This window comes from Leptodactylus fuscus, chromosome 1 (genome assembly GCF_031893055.1).
Source record: "Leptodactylus fuscus isolate aLepFus1 chromosome 1, aLepFus1.hap2, whole genome shotgun sequence".
NCBI lineage: Eukaryota > Metazoa > Chordata > Amphibia > Anura > Leptodactylidae > Leptodactylus > Leptodactylus fuscus.
Genome location: NC_134265.1, coordinates 15,639,448 through 15,655,651, shown reverse-complemented (window position 1 = coordinate 15,655,651; position 16,204 = coordinate 15,639,448). Strand labels below are relative to the sequence as shown.

At 46.2% G+C, this 16,204-nt stretch overlaps 1 protein-coding gene across 1 annotated transcript in view; it reads left to right on the top strand.

Annotated features, from left to right (window-relative positions):
* Positions 1-12,114, top strand: part of LOC142189546 (uncharacterized) — a 158,006-nt gene extending 145,892 nt beyond the window's left edge. The window contains exons 5-6 of the mRNA XM_075262159.1: positions 8,945-9,012; positions 11,108-12,114. Coding sequence (XP_075118260.1) covers positions 8,945-9,012; positions 11,108-12,114 — 1,075 coding nt within the window. The remainder of the gene's footprint in view (positions 1-8,944; positions 9,013-11,107) is intronic.
* Positions 12,115-16,204: the final 4,090 nt, after the last annotated feature.

The following is a 16,204-nucleotide window of genomic DNA, read 5'->3' as shown; positions in this document are numbered from 1 at the left end:
CAGTGTTGCTGTTCCCACCCACATTTTTATTGCTAGTGGTAGTTCAGTCTGTCTCCTGCCCTGTTTATTTCCAATCAGTTTTTTAAATGCACTATGTGCTTGATCTATATATATCAAAATTCACTAAATGTGTCGATTTATCTGTTATGTACCCAGCTTGAACATATGAACTTAGAGTAGGGAAGTAAATCCTACCCAAAAAGGGACAATAAAATATAACCTTTATTGGTAAAATTAAAACACCCAAAAGGAACAAAAAAACAAACAAAACAAACAATTCCCCATTTAAAAAGAAAGGGGATTAGGCTAGGGAATATAGATACTGTGTCTGTTTAAACACCTAGAAACCCCTGCTAATACAGGAAATCTAGACAAATAACTTCTTACATCGATTTCCTATTAGTCTTTTCCAAATGCTGCACTGCTCCACTAAAGGCTCCGTTTATAGCCTTATCTATTCATTCTATTGCACACAGCAATAAACATTCGTCTGTGTACACACTTGGCTAGAGCAGAGATCGCTGTTATCTTTCATTGTTTGCTCTACTCCTTTTTGTAGCCTTTGTTAATTAGTAGCCTATCAATTCGTGCTAATGCACACAGCACTAGTCATTGGTCTGTGTACAAACTTGGCTAGAGCAAATAGTATGCAATAGCATGAATAGATAGGCTATAAACGGAGCCTTTAGTGGAGCAGTTATAGGTTATATTTTATTGTCCCTTTTTGGGTAGGATTTACTCCCCTACTCTAAGTTCATATGATCTATATATATATATATATATATATATATATATATATATATATATATATATGTATATATACAGAGAAATGCTTGTATTATCATAGGGTCTCACCGCCGCGGCCACATATTAGCACAGGTTTGGGGGTCTCATAGCTGCGGTCACATATTAGCACAGGTTTGGGGGTCTCATAGCTGCGGTCACTTATTAGCACAGGTTTGGGGGTCTCACCGCCGCGGCCACATATTAGCACAGGTTTGGGGGTCTCATAGCTGCGGTCACATATTAGCACAGGTTTGGGGGTCTCATAGCTGCGGTCACATATTAGCACAGGTTTGGGGGTTTCATAGCTGCGGTCACATATTATCACAGGTTTGGGGGTCTCATAGCTGCGGTCACATATTAGCCCAGGTTTGGGGGTCTCATAGCTGCAGTCACATATTAGCACAGGGGTCTCATAGCTGCGGTCACATATTAGCACAGGTTTGGGGGTCTCATAGCTGCGGTCACATATTAGCCCAGGTTTGGGGGTCTCATAGCTGCAGTCACATATTAGCACAGGGGTCTCATAGCTGCGGTCACATATTAGCACAGGTTTGGGGGTCTCATAGCTGCGGTCACATATTAGCACAGGATTGGGGGTCTCATAGCTGCGGTCACTTATTAGCACAGGTTTGGGGGTCTCATAGCTGCGGTCACTTATTAGCACAGGTTTGGGGGTCTCATAGTTGCGGTCACATATTAGCACAGGATTGGGGGTCTCATAGCTGCGGTCACTTATTAGCACAGGTTTGGGGGTCTCATAGTTGCGGTCACATATTAGCACAGGATTGGGGGTCTCATAGCTGCGGTCACTTATTAGCACAGGTTTGGGGGTCTCATAGCTGCGGTCACTTATTAGCACAGGTTTGGGGGTCTCATAGTTGCGGTCACATATTAGCACAGGATTGGGGGTCTCATAGCTGCGGTCACTTATTAGCACAGGTTTGGGGGTCTCATAGCTGCGGTCACTTATTAGCACAGGTTTGGGGGTCTCATAGTTGCGGTCACATATTAGCACAGGATTGGGGGTCTCATAGCTGCGGTCACTTATTAGCACAGGTTTGGGGGTCTCATAGCTGCGGTCACTTATTAGCACAGGTTTGGGGGTCTCATAGCTGCGGTCACATATTAGCACAGGATTGGGGGTCTCATAGCTGCGGTCACTTATTAGCACAGGATTGGGGGTCTCATAGCTGCGATCACTTATTAGCACAGGTTTGGGGGTCTCATAGCTGCGGTCACTTATTAGCACAGGTTTGGGGGTCTCATAGCTGCGGTCACTTATTAGCACAGGTTTGGGGGTCTCATAGCTGCGGTCACTTATTAGCCCAGGTTTGGGGGTCTCATAGCTGCGGTCACTTATTAGCCCAGGTTTGGGGGTCTCATAGCTGCGGTCACTTATTAGCCCAGGTTTGGGGGTCTCATAGCTGCGGTCACACATTAACACAGGATTGGGGGTCTCATAGCTGCGGTCACTTATTAGCACAGGTTTGGGGGTCTCATAGCTGCGATCACTTATTAGCACAGGATTGGGGGTCTCATAGCTGCAGTCACTTATTAGCACAGGTTTGGGGGTCTCATAGCTGCGGTCACATATTAGCACAGGTTTGGGGGTCTCATAGTTGCGGTCACATATTAGCACAGGTTTGGGGGTCTCATAGCTGCGGTCACATAGCACAGGTTTGGGGGTCTCATAGCTGCGGTCACTTATTAGCACAGGTTTGGGGGTCTCATAGCTGCGGTCACATATTAGCACAGGTTTGGGGGTCTCATAGCTGCGGTCACATATTAGCACAGGTTTGGGGGTCTCATAGCTGCGGTCACTTATTAGCACAGGTTTGGGGGTCTCATAGTTGCGGTCACATATTAGCACAGGATTGGGGGTCTCATAGCTGCGGTCACTTATTAGCACAGGTTTGGGGGTCTCATAGTTGCGGTCACATATTAGCACAGGATTGGGGGTCTCATAGCTGCGGTCACTTATTAGCACAGGTTTGGGGGTCTCATAGCTGCGGTCACTTATTAGCACAGGTTTGGGGGTCTCATAGTTGCGGTCACATATTAGCACAGGATTGGGGGTCTCATAGCTGCGGTCACTTATTAGCACAGGTTTGGGGGTCTCATAGCTGCGGTCACTTATTAGCACAGGTTTGGGGGTCTCATAGTTGCGGTCACATATTAGCACAGGATTGGGGGTCTCATAGCTGCGGTCACTTATTAGCACAGGTTTGGGGGTCTCATAGCTGCGGTCACTTATTAGCACAGGTTTGGGGGTCTCATAGCTGCGGTCACTTATTAGCACAGGTTTGGGGGTCTCATAGCTGCGGTCACTTATTAGCCCAGGTTTGGGGGTCTCATAGCTGCGGTCACACATTAACACAGGTTTGGGGGTCTCATAGCTGCGGTCACTTATTAGCACAGGATTGGGGGTCTCATAGCTGCGGTCACTTATTAGCCCAGGTTTGGGGGTCTCATAGCTGCGGTCACACATTAACACAGGATTGGGGGTCTCATAGCTGCGGTCACTTATTAGCACAGGTTTGGGGGTCTCATAGCTGCGATCACTTATTAGCACAGGATTGGGGGTCTCATAGCTGCAGTCACTTATTAGCACAGGTTTGGGGGTCTCATAGCTGCGGTCACATATTAGCACAGGTTTGGGGGTCTCATAGTTGCGGTCACATATTAGCACAGGTTTGGGGGTCTCATAGCTGCGGTCACATAGCACAGGTTTGGGGGTCTCATAGCTGCGGTCACTTATTAGCACAGGTTTGGGGGTCTCATAGCTGCGGTCACATATTAGCACAGGTTTGGGGGTCTCATAGCTGCGGTCACATATTAGCACAGGTTTGGGGGTCTCATAGCTGCGGTCACTTATTAGCACAGGTTTGGGGGTCTCATAGTTGCGGTCACATATTAGCACAGGATTGGGGGTCTCATAGCTGCGGTCACTTATTAGCACAGGTTTGGGGGTCTCATAGTTGCGGTCACATATTAGCACAGGATTGGGGGTCTCATAGCTGCGGTCACTTATTAGCACAGGTTTGGGGGTCTCATAGCTGCGGTCACTTATTAGCACAGGTTTGGGGGTCTCATAGTTGCGGTCACATATTAGCACAGGATTGGGGGTCTCATAGCTGCGGTCACTTATTAGCACAGGTTTGGGGGTCTCATAGCTGCGGTCACTTATTAGCACAGGTTTGGGGGTCTCATAGCTGCGGTCACTTATTAGCACAGGTTTGGGGGTCTCATAGCTGCGGTCACTTATTAGCCCAGGTTTGGGGGTCTCATAGCTGCGGTCACACATTAACACAGGTTTGGGGGTCTCATAGCTGCGGTCACTTATTAGCACAGGATTGGGGGTCTCATAGCTGCGGTCACTTATTAGCACAGGATTGGGGGTCTCATAGCTGCGATCACTTATTAGCACAGGTTTGGGGGTCTCATAGCTGCAGTCACATATTAGCACAGGGGTCTCATAGCTGCGGTCACATATTAGCACAGGTTTGGGGGTCTCATAGCTGCGGTCACATATTAGCACAGGTTTGGGGGTCTCATAGCTGTGGTCACTTATTAGCACAGGATTGGGGGTCTCATAGCTGCGGTCACTTATTAGCACAGGATTGGGGGTCTCATAGCTGCGGTCACATATTAGCACAGGTTTGGGGGTCTCATAGCTGTGGTCACTTATTAGCACAGGATTGGGGGTCTCATAGCTGCGGTCACTTATTAGCACAGGATTGGGGGTCTCATAGCTGCGGTCACTTATTAGCACAGGTTTGGGGGTCTCATAGCTGCGGTCACTTATTAGCACAGGTTTGGGGGTCTCATAGCTGCGGTCACTTATTAGCACAGGATTGGGGGTCTAGTAGCTGCGGTCACATAGCACAGGTTTGGGGGTCTCATAGCTGCGGTCACATATTAGCACAGGTTTGGGGGTCTCATAGCTGCGGTCACATAGCACAGGTTTGGGGGTCTCGTAGCTGCGGTCACTTATTAGCACAGGATTGGGGGTCTCATAGCTGCGGTCACTTATTAGCACAGGATTGGGGGTCTCATAGCTGCGGTCACATATTAGCACAGGTTTGGGGGTCTCATAGTTGCGGTCACATATTAGCACAGGTTTGGGGGTCTCATAGCTGCGGTCACATATTAGCACAGGTTTGGGGTCTCATAGCTGTGGTCACTTATTAGCACAGGTTTGGGGGTCTCATAGCTGCGGTCACTTATTAGCACAGGTTTGGGGGTCTCATAGCTGCGGTCACTTATTAGCACAGGTTTGGGGGTCTCATAGCTGCGATCACTTATTAGCACAGGTTTGGGGGTCTCATAGCTGCGGTCACTTATTAGCACAGGTTTGGGGGTCTCATAGCTGCGGTCACTTATTAGCACAGGTTTGGGGGTCTCATAGCTGCGGTCACTTATTAGCACAGGTTTGGGGGTCTCATAGCTGCGGTCACATAGCACAGGTTTGGGGGTCTCATAGTTGCGGTCACATATTAGCACAGGATTGGGGGTCTCATAGCTGCGGTCACTTATTAGCACAGGTTTGGGGGTCTCATAGCTGCGGTCACATAGCACAGGTTTGGGGGTCTCTATATCCTCTTGTGGAGAAAGACCCTGTAGTAGCTCCTCCCCCAGCACAGTCTGACTCCTCCTACACGTGACTGATCACATGACTTTGACATCATCAAAGGTTCTTTAACACCCTAGAATCTGGTATCTGGAAGGATCTGATCATGTGACTTGTAGGCTCCTCCCCTACATGTGACATCATCAGAGGTCCTGTCACAGATACCGCACACGGAGGTATGTGGGTATTCACACTGGTGTCAGGATCTCTGCCGCACCCGTGGGTTATTAACCCTTTAAGGTTCCAGAATTTGGGATTAGGGAAATAGGACTAACTGCCCCCTAGTGGTCGGGTCCTGAACTGCAGTGATATTTAGTCAGCTCACAGTGACAGTATACAGCGTTGGCCAAAAGTATTGGCGCCCTCAGCCTAATACTTGGTAGCACAACCTTTAGACACAATAACTGCGCACAACCGCTTCCGCTAACCAGCAATGAGTTTCTTACAAGGCTCTGCTGGAATCTTAGACCATTCTTCTTTGGCAAACTGCTCCAGGTCCCCCCTGAGATGTGAAGGGGGCCTTCTCCAAACTGCCACCAAGAGATCTCTCCCCCTCCCCCACAGGTGTTCTATGGGATTCAGGGCTGGACTCATTGCTGCCACTTTACAAGTCTCCAGGGCTTTCTCTCACCACCATTTTCTAGTGCTGACCTGAAGTGTGTTTTGGGTCCTTGTCCTGCTGGAAGAGCCCTGACCTCTGAGGGAGACCCCGCTTTCTCACACTGGGCCCTACATTACTGCAGTGCCTTGAGCATGGAGAAAAGAAAGAAGGCCAAAGAACTGTCTGAGGACTTGAGAAGCAAAATTGTGAGGAAGCATGAGCAATCTCAAGGCTACAAGTCCATCTCCAAAGACCTGAATGTTCCTGTGTCTACCGTGCGCAGTGTCATCAAGAAGTGTAAAGCCCATGGCACTGTGGCTAACCTCCCTAGATGTGGACGCAAAAGAAAAATTGATGAGAGATTTCAACGCAAGATTGTGCGGATGGCGGATAAAGAACCTCGACTAACATCCAAACAAGTTCAAGCCGCCCTGCAGTCCGAGGGTACAACAGTGTCACCCCGTACTATCCAAAAACAACAGTAAACCAATTGGGTAGAACCCAAAATATAGATAACTGCGCTGAACCAATAACTAAAACCACGTGGTTTTAGCTATTGGTTCAGCGCAGTTATCTATATTTTGGGTTCTACCCAATTGGTTTACTGTTGTGTTTGGCTGCTCCCCCCTCTAAAGGGGGCGTTGATAGAACTGCTGCTCATAGGAACCTTTTTATTATTTTTCTTCTTTATTCATTTTGTGGTATAGCCACTCTAATTGCAGATCAGCTCAGTGCACAAAAAGTTTTATATTTTTATATCCCGTACTATCCGTCTGAATGAGAAGGGACTGTATGGTAGGAGACCCAGGAAGACCCCACTTCTTACCCAGAGACATAAGCCAGGCTGGAGTTTGCCAAAACTTACCTGAGAAAGCCAAAACCGTTTTGGAAGAATGTTCTCTGGTCAGATGAGACAAAAGTAGGAAAAGGCCTCAACATAGAGTTTACAGAGAAAAAAGAGGCCTCCAAAGAGAAGAATACGCCCCCTACAGTCAGACATGGCGGAGGGTCCCTGATGTTTTGGGGTTGCTTTGCTGCCTCTGGCACTGGACTGCTTGACCGTGTCCATGGCATTATGAAGTCTGAAGACGACCAACACATTGTGCACCGCAAACAGTGCCCGGTCTACTGAATATAGGGTATCTACAGTGCTCCTGTTCCGTCAGGATACCCTATAGGCTGAATTTCAAGTGGGGGGAAAAAAAACAGTCCTCAAGCTCAGGGAAGCGTTCCCCGTTCCCAGCATCTACTGCACCCAAAATCTCTGACCATTTTAATTTTTGAAATTTTCCAGTAGCTGCTGCATCCCCCCCCCCCCCCCCCCTTCCGGCTTATACTCGAGTCAATAAGTTTTCCCAGGTTTTTTTTTTGTAAAATTAGGGGCCTCGGCTTATATTCGAGTCGGCTTGTACTCGAGTATATACGGTATATATAAAACCGCACATGCAGGAGGACATAAAAGGTCCTCTTTAAGCAGACAGGGTTTCCATCTTTTGGGTCGCTATGTGGATCTGAATGAAGGAAAGCCGACCACTAGTTTGAACCAAGTGTTACAAACCCTCAGTGCTGGTCACTTTGCACAGTTGGTTTTAAGCACATCATGTGGATGAGAGATGAGTTCATTTCACCCACACGGTACCGCTGAAAATTTTGTAATGGGCTAGTCATGGGTGATGTCACCGCCACTATCCAGCTGTGATCATGGACCATGCAGCGCTGAGCTACTGCTACATGGTAGTTCTGCGTAAGTGGGATTGGTGTCTATGAGGTGGTGAACGCCTTTAATATCAGTGGGTGTGCTTGCGGTCTGCCATTCAGATGAATATTAACCCTTAGTGATGGAGCAGCGTGTATAACTTCACTGGTGTATGTGCATAGACAAGCCATAGCCTCTGCTATCACAGTGCTGAAGATAGTTTAGGGGCTTTTTTTGGTATGCATTATGGCAGACTAGCCTCTGCCCACAACTTCGTCTGCGTGTTGTTGGCGTCGATGATCTGCCTATATTTAGCAAATTGCTGCCGTCAATGGTTTGTCTGCTCTGGCTTTTCAGCAGCTCCTAAGCTGTCCTGCTGCTGAACTTGTTACTCACGCCGTGCCTGTGTTTGTCCCGGCGTCTCAGCAGCTCGATGGGACGCCATATGAGCGTGTTCTTGGCATTGATAATCTCCCTGCTCTGGCATTTCGGCAGATGTCAAGCTGGCCTGCCGCTAAACTCGTTCTATGTGCTGTGTCCATGATTGTTCCGGCATCTCAGCAGCTCGCTGGGACACCATATAATGAGCGTGTTCTTGGCATTGATGATCCTGCTGCTCTGACGTTTCGGCAGCTGTCAAGCTGGCCTGCCACTGAACTCATTCCTCGCGCTGTGCCTATGATTGTTCCGTCATCTCAGCAGCTCGATGGGACGCCATATAATGAGCGTGTTGTTGGAGGGGGCAGAGCAGAGGGGGTGGGGTGTAGGGGGCGGAGCGGACGGGGCGGCATTAGCTGGCAGGGAGAGGACCTGCTCTCTGCCTGAGCGTCAGGGGAGGCCGGTGGAGCAGCGCTGCGTCCACAGGGCCTCTCCAATCCACCGCTCGCTTCCCGTGCTGGGCTGCCGAGACGGTGACACTAAGCCAGTCTAGGACAGCTTGTCCTGGACTGGCTTAGGTCAGCAAAAACGCCACCCCCCCCCGGGTGGTCCAGCATAGCGCCGCCTGAAGCGGTCACTTCAGGTCGCCTCATGGGAGGTGCGGCGCTGGTCACAACCTGACCAACACAGTACAGGGACATGAGTTCACACCATTCATCAGCTCACCCTTCCCCCAGAATTTATCAGCTTTTGCTTCCCCTGGAAGATATAACACCTACAAACTCAAAGATAAATAAGATAAGGAGCTAACTCAGTGAGCTGTAACTTCTTCAATGCCCATATGATGTCACAGCTCTCCGCAGTCCTGGTCATGTGAGAGACAAACTTTATCAGTTACCCAATGTAAGAATATCTCTGCTGGTGAGTGACCCCACAGTAATCCCCGCTCCTCCAGTCAGCACTGCCTTCTGGATGAGAAGTTCGAGGAGCATCGCCTGTCTTCCTCCTTCTCTGCTGTGTGCACTCTGCTCATGTCAGCAAATATGCCGATTTTTATAGTATGTATAAGAGGGACCCTGGGCAATTGCCTAGTCCCCCCTTCCCCTCCCAACACCGTCCCTTAGTCCATACAAATAGAGAGAATTCCCCATAATATCTCCAGTAATTCTGTATTTATTACATTGTGTCATCTTCTCTCCATTCAGGACCCTACAATATAGAATCCTCTCAGTATCTTCTATATAAGAGAATATTCCTGATTGTCCCATCAAGGATGGAAAGAGACAGGAACAAGATGGCGGAAAGTCTATTAAATCTCACCCTAGAGATCATCTACCAGCTTACTGGTGAGGTGAGAGATTCTGATGATGTCATCATTACATCATTCCTATCTATAGTGTTAGGGGGCAACTGCCCCTGGATATGTTGTCGTAGTCCATTTAGTCAAAACATAAGTCTCAGGGTTACTGCACCCATCCTGGGGAAGCACCTTATCTGTTACTTCTGGCTCTACGCCCAGGGTTAGTGGTTAGCTTCTATAGAGGAATAATGGCTGTATGCTAATTTAGGCATAACAAACTACATCATATAGAAATATGAGTTATCATTGGTCAGAGTACAAAATGGGCATTCACAAATGATAAATACGTGCATAAGCAATACATGAGTTAACACATATTTGTCCGTGTCATCCATTCTAGTGTGTAATTATGTTAGCACAGTCTGATAAAATAGATGCCATGACCTTCCAGGTTTCATGCTAGTGGATGCTACACAAAACAAGAGATTAGAACTGACTTCATATCTTGTGAAGATTATGTGTCTTGTTATGGAACATGATATACTTAGGAACGTTCCAACCTTTTCGTCTAAATAAGACAAGAGAGCAGAACTGCAAATCTCAAGGTTTAAGCAAGCTACATGACAGGCAGAATGGAGATTTTCAGATCAAGATGGCAGAATGAATTCTAATCTCTCTCTTTACACAGATATTTTCCCCAAACAATTGTAATAACAGATGATAGGACTGGAGAGGTGATGGACTCTGGACATGTATGTAGTGAGATTTATTAATGTGTCTCCCCATAACCAGGATTACACAGTAGTGAAGAAGACCTCTAGTGGGCGCTGTCAGACCCTTGTATTTGATGGATGGATAGGAACCCTGAGCCCATTCCCGGGGCCTCCACCTCACCCCTTGAGAAATGAGATCAATGGACAGAAGATCCTAGAACTCACCTACAAGATGCTGGAGCTGCTGACTGGAGAGGTGACACTGCTGGGAATGCTGGGACATTATACAGTAACTGGAGGGGTCGGGTGATGACTGTATCATTGTGTTGTCAGGTTCCTATAAGGTGTCAGGATGTCGCTGTCTATTTCTCCATGGAGGAGTAGGAGTATTTAGAAGGACATAAGGATCTGTACAAGGAGGTGATGATGGAGGACCACCAGCCCCTCACATCAGCAGGTAATAGACATGACTATATACACATGGACTTCCATTATTTGTATGTACAGAATGAATTCAGTCCCTGTCTGTGTTTCCTACAGGTAGATCCAGTAAGGGGACAACACCGGAGAGATGTCCCAGTCCTCTTCTTCCACAGGATGATCAGGTAGATGGAGATATTCCCTATGATGTGTAGACGGGCTGTGAAGTCCTTGTGGTCAGTCTTGGGTTATCCAGCAGTATTAGATGTTAGTTACAATATTTCTTTCACAGCTTCTGACTGAGGATAAAGATGTGAAGAATATTAATACTACAGATCCCTATGTGAGTGGTGATGAGGAGTGTGAGGAGGACATTCCTACCGGGAACTGCCCAGGTGAGGAGTCACCACTGAATTCTCCCCATTATAGAGTGATGATACTACACACCACAATGAGCATTTACCCCTTAAATTGACCCTCCAGTTGATATGAATATAAATTTTTGATTTTTTTTTTAATTAAAATCTAAATAACGAATATCATTTTAAGATTATGTTATTTAAAAATGTTATACTCTTGGCAGGTGGTTGTACTAGGAGCTCAGAGGTACGCCCAACATCTTCAGGTCTTAAAGGAGATGATGTTGGTATAATACAACATCCACGTGAAAAGAACACGCCTGCTATTACCCCTGATATACCCTCAAACAAGGTCAAATCTTCTAATTCATCACAGACTGTTAAGGAAATGAAGCCATTTTCATGTTTAGAATGTGGGAAATGTTACCGTTTTAAATCAGATTTCATTGCACATCAGAGAATTCACACAGGAGAGAAGCCATTCTCATGTTCAGAATGTGACAAATGTTTTAAGGAGAAATTAAAACTTGTTAGACATCAGAGAATTCACACAGGAGTGAAGCCATATTCATGTTCAGAATGTGAAAGATGTTTTATTCAGAAAGCACATTTTCTCCGACATCAGAAAACGCACATCAGAGAGAAGCCATTTTCTTGTTCAAAATGTGGCAAATCTTTTAAAGAGAAATCTAACCTTTTTATGCATGAAAAAATTCACACAGGCAATATGCCATTCTCATGTTCAGAATGTGGCAAGTGTTTTAGCTGCAAATCACATTTTGTTATACATCAAAGAATTCACACAGGGGAGAAGCCTTATTCATGTTCAGAATGTGGGAAAAGTTTTAAGGAGAAATCAAAACGTATTAGACATCACAGAATTCACACAGGGGAGAAACCATATTCGTGTTCAGAATGTGGGAAATGTTTTAAGGAGAAATCAAAACTTGTTTGTCATTGGAGACTTCACACAGGGGAGAGGCCATATTCATGTTCAGAATGTGAGAAACGTTATATTTATAAACCAGATCTCATTAGACATCAGAGAAAACACACAGGAGAGAAGTCATTTTCATGCTCGGAATATGGCAAATCTTTCAGCCGGAAGTCACATTTTATTGACCGTCAGAGAACTCACACGGGGAAGAAGCCTTATTCATGTTCAAAATGTGGGAAATGTTTTAATGTGAAAGCAAGTTTTGTTCGGCATCAAAGACATCACATTGTTTGAGAAAATCTGAAGCCTATGGATAAATACCCCTGGTCTCCCATCAAGGCCATACGGCTTATGGATAGCCTGTTATGTATGTACAGTGGGGAAAAAAAGTATTTAGTCAGCCACCAATTGTGCAAGTTCTCCCACTAAAGAAGAGGAGAGAGGCCTGCAATTGACATCATAGGTGACCTCAACCATGAGAGACAAAATGAGAAAACAAATCCAGCGAATCACATTGTCTGATTTGGAAAGAATTTATTTGTAAATTATGGTGGGCTCTCACAGACCTGTAATTTCTTCTTTAAGAGTCTCCTCTTTCCTCCACTCCTTACCTGTAGTAATGGCACCAGCTTGAACTTGTTATCAGTATACAACACACCTGTACACATCCTCAAACAGTCAGACTCCAAACTCCACTATGATGAAGACCAAAGAGCTGTCGAAGGACATCAGAGACAGAATTGTAGCCCTGCACCAGGCTGGGAAGACTGAATCTGCAATAGGCAACCAGGTTGGTTTTGAAGAAATCAAATGTGGGAGCCATAATTAGATAATGGAAGACATACAAGACCACTGATAATCTCCCTCGATCTGGGGCTCCACGCAAGATCTCATTTCAAAACGGTGAGGAAAAATCCCAGAACCACGCGGGGGGACCTAGTGAATGACCTGCAGAGAGCTGGGACCAATGTTACAAAGCCTACCATCAGTAACACACTACGCCGCTAGGGACTCAGATCCTGCAGTGCCAGACGTGTCCCACTGCTTAAGCCAGTACATGTTTGGACCCATTTGAAGTTTGCTAGAGAGAATTTGGATGATCCAGAAGAGTATTGGGAGAATGTCCTATGGTCTGATGAAACCAAATTAGAACTGTTTGGTAGAAACACAACTTGTGTTTGGAGGAGAAAGAATGCTGAGTTGTGTCCAAAGAATATCATGTCTACGGTGAAGCATGGGGGGCAACATCATGCTTTGGGGCTGTTTCTCTGCAAAGGGGCCAGGACGACTGATCCGGGTACATGAAAGAATGAATGGGGCCATGTATTGTGAGATTTTGAGTGCAAACCTCCTTCCATCAGCAAGGGCATTGAAGATGAAACGTGGCTAGGTCTTTCAGCATGACAATGATCCCAAACACACTGCCAGGGCAACGAAGGAGCAGCATCGTAAGAATCAGTTCAAGGTCCTGGAGTGGCCTAGCCGGTCTCCAGATCTCAACCCTATAGAAAACCTTTAGAGGGAGTTGAAAGTCCGTGTTGCCAAGCAACAGCCCCAAAACATCACCGCTCTAGAGGAGATCTGCATGGAAGAATGGGCCAACATACCAACAACAGTGTGTGCCAACCTTGTGAAGACTTACAGAAAACATCTGACCTCTGTCATTGCCAACAAAGGAGACAGAACAAAGTACTGAGATGAACTTTTATTATTGACCAAATAAATTCTTTCCATATCATACAATGTAATCTTCTGGATTTGTTTTCTCATTTTGTCTCTCGTAGTTGAGGTCACCTATGATGTCACTTACAGGCCGACCTCATCTTTGTAAGTGGGAGAACTTGCACAATTAGTGGCTGAGTGTAATGACCTGGATCATGTGTGAATAAGACCTAAATGTTCTGATGTATGTACAGAACTTTATGAAGACTCGCTCTGGAGAAAGGAGGTTCTCGGGTTTACTGGACTACCTATGTTTGTGCTGATAGTTTGGTTGCTTGTTGACTCTTTAAGGAGAATTGTTGTCAATAAAAATTACCTGATTTAATAAAGACGTCACATAGAGATAACAAATATTTTCATACACAGGGTCCTAGATGTTTTGTCGAAGAAATCAGATCACGTTAAATATTAGAGGACTAACAGTGTTGCCTTTACGTTTAGCTGGAAGCTGGGGAGTCTTGTGTTGTCAGATATGATGTGCTTGGAGATATGATAGTAAAACATACAGAACATGGGTAACATGTGAACAAGCAGCACCCCGGCTCCCTCCATCCCTAAGAGCGGGGAGCGCGTCATCCCCCGGAGCTGCTGCTGCCCGGCCTGCAAGTGTCCGGAGTGCTTGTTCACAGCGCAGGCTGAGAGTCGACTCTCAGCCTGCACTGTGAACAAGCAGACACTGGGGATCCCTGGTTACATCCCGTGATCGACCCATACGTCCTTTGCGATCGACCGGTAGATCGCGATCGACCGGTAGATCGCGATCGACGTAATGGGCACCCCTGACATAGATGCTGTGTTCCCTAAAAACCTGTGCCCTTAATTACCCATACCCAACTTTATAGGTCAAAATAAAAGAAAAAAAAATCAGAGGTCTGACATCATGTACCTCTCGCTGATCAGATGTTCCTGCAAGTGTTGCGACCCCTTCACTGTTTACAGCCCACCTCGTTTGTTTCATAGTAGCCGTAAAATTTAATTTCAGCCTCACCACATTCGCTTTTATGAGACAAGGCTGTAATGACATCACATGACCACTAGAAAACAGACAATGTGTGAGGTAAACAGTGAAGGGGTCACAGCCCCTTGAAACAGCTCATCAGTTGGGAGTCTTGCATGTCTATATTGAGGATAAGACATCAACAAAGATAAGTGTGCCAGTCCCTTTAAATCGACCCTTTAAAGTAGGATTTTGGTTTTGCCACACACTAGCACACAGGAAAATTAATTAATTAAAAAAAATTAATGTGAATCCATTTTCCCTTAGTCCCTTATACAGGGGTATTTCTGCCACTGTATGCTGGTCGGCAGAATGGTACTTTTAGTGAACAATTAAATGGTTAAACATTAACCCCTCCCCCTCCGCAATATAAGGAAGGAAGTTTCAACTCCCCCAATGTGTAATTATAAAGAAAAAATAGATAACACATAGGGAGGGAGCCTTGTGCTGCTGTTGGGATGAAGGGAAAACAGATGAACATTATAATCTATGCTTCCCTTTTGTCCCACCAGCAGCACAATACTAGGGATCTAGCAAGAAGAAACCCTAGGGAGGGCGCTCTTGAAGAATAGAACTTGGCCTCCATACCCTGAATGTTAAATCTATAATGATTTACAAAGGTATAGAGAGAACTTCATGAAGCTGCAGAACTGATTTGTTCCAAAGGGACTGAGTTCCTTTCCACCCAGGAGGTGGAAATGGCTTTTGTAGAATGAGTCCGAACAGACTCAGGGGGTTCTAACTCCTGTGAAGTAGAAGTAGGTTATGGCTTCCTTTTTGGGCCTAAGAGGTCTTAGAAGCCTTGGGCCCTTTGTTATTCCCAGCAAAAGACTCCGACTGCCTAAAGGGCAGAGATCTCTGAATATAAATTCTGAAACATCTGACAACATACAGGGAGTAAATTTTAACTCCCTCTGGGGTTGACGGACTGTAATAGAAGACTGGAAAAGAAATAACTTTGTTCAACTTAGAATATGAGGGTACCTTAGGGAGGAACCCCGGCATAACCCCTAATTGCATTCTATCTGGATAGAAAAATACGTGAGGTTCCACCAAAGATAAGGTCTGAAGTTCTCCAACTCTCTTAGCTGAGGATAGTGTAAGAAATGTAACATCAACCTCTCCCTGAGGCTCAAAGGGGAATCCCATAACCCCTTCAAAACTGTAGACAAATCCCATTGGGGAATTGGGTGGGTAACAGGCGTCTGAGCCTGGATGCTTCCTTAATAAACTTTTTAACGAGCAGGTTTATAAAAAACTGCTTTCCTAAGCTGCAACTTGAACCTTCAAAGTGGAAGGACTAAGGTCTTTGTCCAGGCCACTTTATGGTGACACTGCATATGCTGACACAGGGCTGTGGTTCCAGCATGGGCACCCTGGTCATACTTCACCTTCTGCCCACAGATTTCACATATGGCCATGTTCAACTACTTAACTGCCACATGGCAAGAATGTGATTTTACCCCCAACACTGCATGCTGACTGCTAGAAAGACTGCCTACGTCAACCCCTGCACCACTGCTTTTGGGCAGATAGGCTGCTGCGAAGCAGGTGGTCTACCCCGGGTACGTTGGTCTCCCAACCTCTCACTGCTGCCACCCTGCTGATTCAGCCGCTGCCTCATGCACAATTTGCCACCCTCTTCTCCCAATGATGATGAAGCTC